This window comes from Dipodomys ordii, unplaced genomic scaffold, assembly GCF_000151885.1.
Source record: "Dipodomys ordii isolate 6190 unplaced genomic scaffold, Dord_2.0 Scaffold10508, whole genome shotgun sequence".
NCBI classification, from domain to species: Eukaryota; Metazoa; Chordata; class Mammalia; order Rodentia; family Heteromyidae; genus Dipodomys; species Dipodomys ordii.
Window position 1 is genome coordinate 1 of NW_012277720.1, and position 2,557 is coordinate 2,557.

The 2,557-nt window shown below is 64.8% G+C and overlaps 1 protein-coding gene across 1 annotated transcript; it reads right to left on the minus strand.

The window, feature by feature from the left end:
• Positions 1-78: 78 nt before the first annotated feature.
• On the minus strand, positions 79-2,040 carry LOC106002433 (5' exonuclease Apollo-like; the record flags this gene model as incomplete). The annotated part of the gene is made up of 3 exons (XM_013037311.1): positions 1,589-2,040; positions 541-706; positions 79-287 (listed from the first exon to the last, which is right to left on the minus strand). Coding segments are annotated over exons 1-3 (564 nt in total), but the record flags the coding sequence as incomplete, so codon positions are not given.
• Positions 2,041-2,557: the final 517 nt, after the last annotated feature.

A 2,557-nucleotide genomic window follows, 5' to 3' on the forward strand; every position in this document is an offset into this window, starting at 1 on the left:
CCCCCCCGGCAAAAAAAGGGGAAAAAAGAGGCACATAAGCTTGAAAGTTATGAGAACCTTCAAAGAAGCTAGATTCACTATAAGAGGAAAGGAGAACAACTCACCGATCTTTATGTTGTGGTGTGGGTGCTTTTCAATGAGTTGGATGATCTGGCGTGTAGCTTCTTGTCGGGAAGGAAGAATCAGGGCTGGGTTGCAGTAGGTGTTATCCAGGTATAGTGTATGGATCTGCTTCCCCAAAGCCAGGGCCGGCTCCTTCAACATGGATGGTGTATACCGAAAATCACCTGGGTGAGGGATAGAGGGTAAAGACAAAAGGAAAACATCTATCAATCTATCAACATCTCCCAACAGCTGGGCGTCTGCTCAGAGGGTCTCTGGGAAAACATGGGGCAGCACAGCTTCTCTGTGGGAGGAAGAGTTTCCATCCTCACATTCCCCGCCAGGTCTTGATGGTCAATGTATTTACATGTAATGAAGTCAGGAGGCCACTGGGCTTCCATGAGCAAAGTGCTGGAAGGGAGACTCGGAGAGGCCCACCTGTGTAGAGGATGGTTCCAAAGTATCCTTCAAAGAGAAACATGACTGAGCCGGGGCAGTGATTGGCGTCCAGGAGAGTGACAGTCATGGTCTCCTGTCCCACGTCATCTAGAGGCAATACATGGCTCTCCCCGACTTCCAGAGCTCGGATCCACTGCTCAGACACCTGAGGAAACAGCTGGTCATCTCAGGAGCCACAGTCTCCCCTCGAGGTGTCCGCATCTAGGAGGACAGATGAAGGCCTCATCCACCCGGGAGTGTTAGTGGACGCTTTAGGGTGGAACTCCAAAGCAGCCTGCACTTCTGCCTGCTCCCTCTGGCCTTAGACAGCTCTAGACTGAGAATGTGAGGGAAGCTGTCAGACCAGAGCTCAGCCAGACTCAAGAGCTGGCCTTGCCTGCTGAGTGGAGCCGGTGAGGGCTGGGGTCTGCGTGCTCACAGCGTGTCACACGCGTTTTGCGTTCTATTCTTTTTTGATGGCTGGCAGAAGAGGTTGGGGATCGACCGACTGGGCGCTCTGAGCCGCTAGGGTGCCCACTCTTGTTTTTATTTTTGTTTGACAGTCCTAGGGCTTGAACTCAGGGCCTGGGCGCTATCCCTGAGCCTCTTGGGCTCAAGGCTGGAGCTCTACCACTCGAGCCACAGCACCACTTCGGCTTTCTGAGTGGTTCAGTGGAGATGAGAGGCCCGGGCTTCCAGCCGGGCTGGCAGGTCCTCGGGCCTCGGAGCCTCCAGAGCAGAGGACCAGCGAAAGCCCCCAGCCGGCCTCTGGTGTGCTAGCTGTGCCTGCCTGGGGGACGGCTGTGCTCGCGTGTCAGGTGTGTCCGGCACACCCCACCGGCTACCGGCGCACGCTCAGGCTCTTCGGGGACGCGGGGTTCCGTGGACGGCCAGGAGTCCGCAGCCGAGCGGCATTCCGGCCCGGCCGCGGGAAATTCAGGGCCCCATTCGGACACAGGCCGGAGGCCCGAGGGGCGAGCCCGCCGGACCCCGTACCCGAGGGGTGACCCCGCCGGACCCGTACCCCGGGGGTGCCCGGCCCGCGTACCCGCAGGCGGCGGCGCAGGAGGCGCGCGGTGAGCGGGGAGCAGTAGAGAGGCCGCGCCCAGCTGCTGCCCAGCCCCGCCGCGTGGTCCGCGTGCAGGTGCGACAAGAAGAAGAGCCGCGCGCACCCGGCGCGGCGCAGGCTCCACAGGTCCACGGCGATGGGCGTGTGGGGGATCGCCACCCCGCTCATGGCGGTGGCGGAGGGTGCGGGCCGGGGGGGCGGGGGACAGCCGGAGCCGAGGACCCCGGGCGGAAGGCCCCGCGGAGCGGGCCTGGTCGGGCGGAGTCAGGCCGAGCAGCCGATCCCCGAGCGCCGGGAGGGGAGAGGCCGGGGATAGGGCGCCCTAGGTCGGGGTCTGGGCTAGGCTCGGCGCTCACAGGGTGAGTGGCGGCTCCCCACGGGCGGGACTGCGCGCCGAAAGCCAGATCCGGCCGACCCGGGAACCTGGACCCGGGACCGCAGCAGTGGGGGAACGGGAAGGCGGGGCCTGCGGCCGAGTGGGCGGGTCAGGCTGTGCGTCAAGCGGCGTGTAGGCGGGGCGAGCTGCGGACAGAACGAAGAGGCGTGTGGGCGGGGCGAGCTGTGGGCGGAACGGAACGGCGTGTGGGAGGGGCGAGCTGCGGACGGAACGGAGCGCGTGTGGGCGAGGCTATCTTAGGACGGAACGGAGCGGCGTGCGGGCGGAGCGAGCTGCGGACGGAACGGAGCGGCGTGTGGGGCGGGGTGGGGCGCGAGTCGGCGGCGCTGCGGGGGTGAGGGTCCGGGGCGGGTAACGCGGAGGCCGGGCGAAGATGCCCTACCTGGGCTCGGCCGACGTGGTGAAGGAGCTGGGGAAGGCGCTGAGCAACCCGAACGTGCAGGCCGATCGGCTGCGCTACCGGAACGTCATCCAGCGCGTGATCAGGTACCGCCGCGCGCCGGCTGGGCCGGGGCTCCGCGCTCCAGACCCAGGGCCGGGAAGACGGCCGC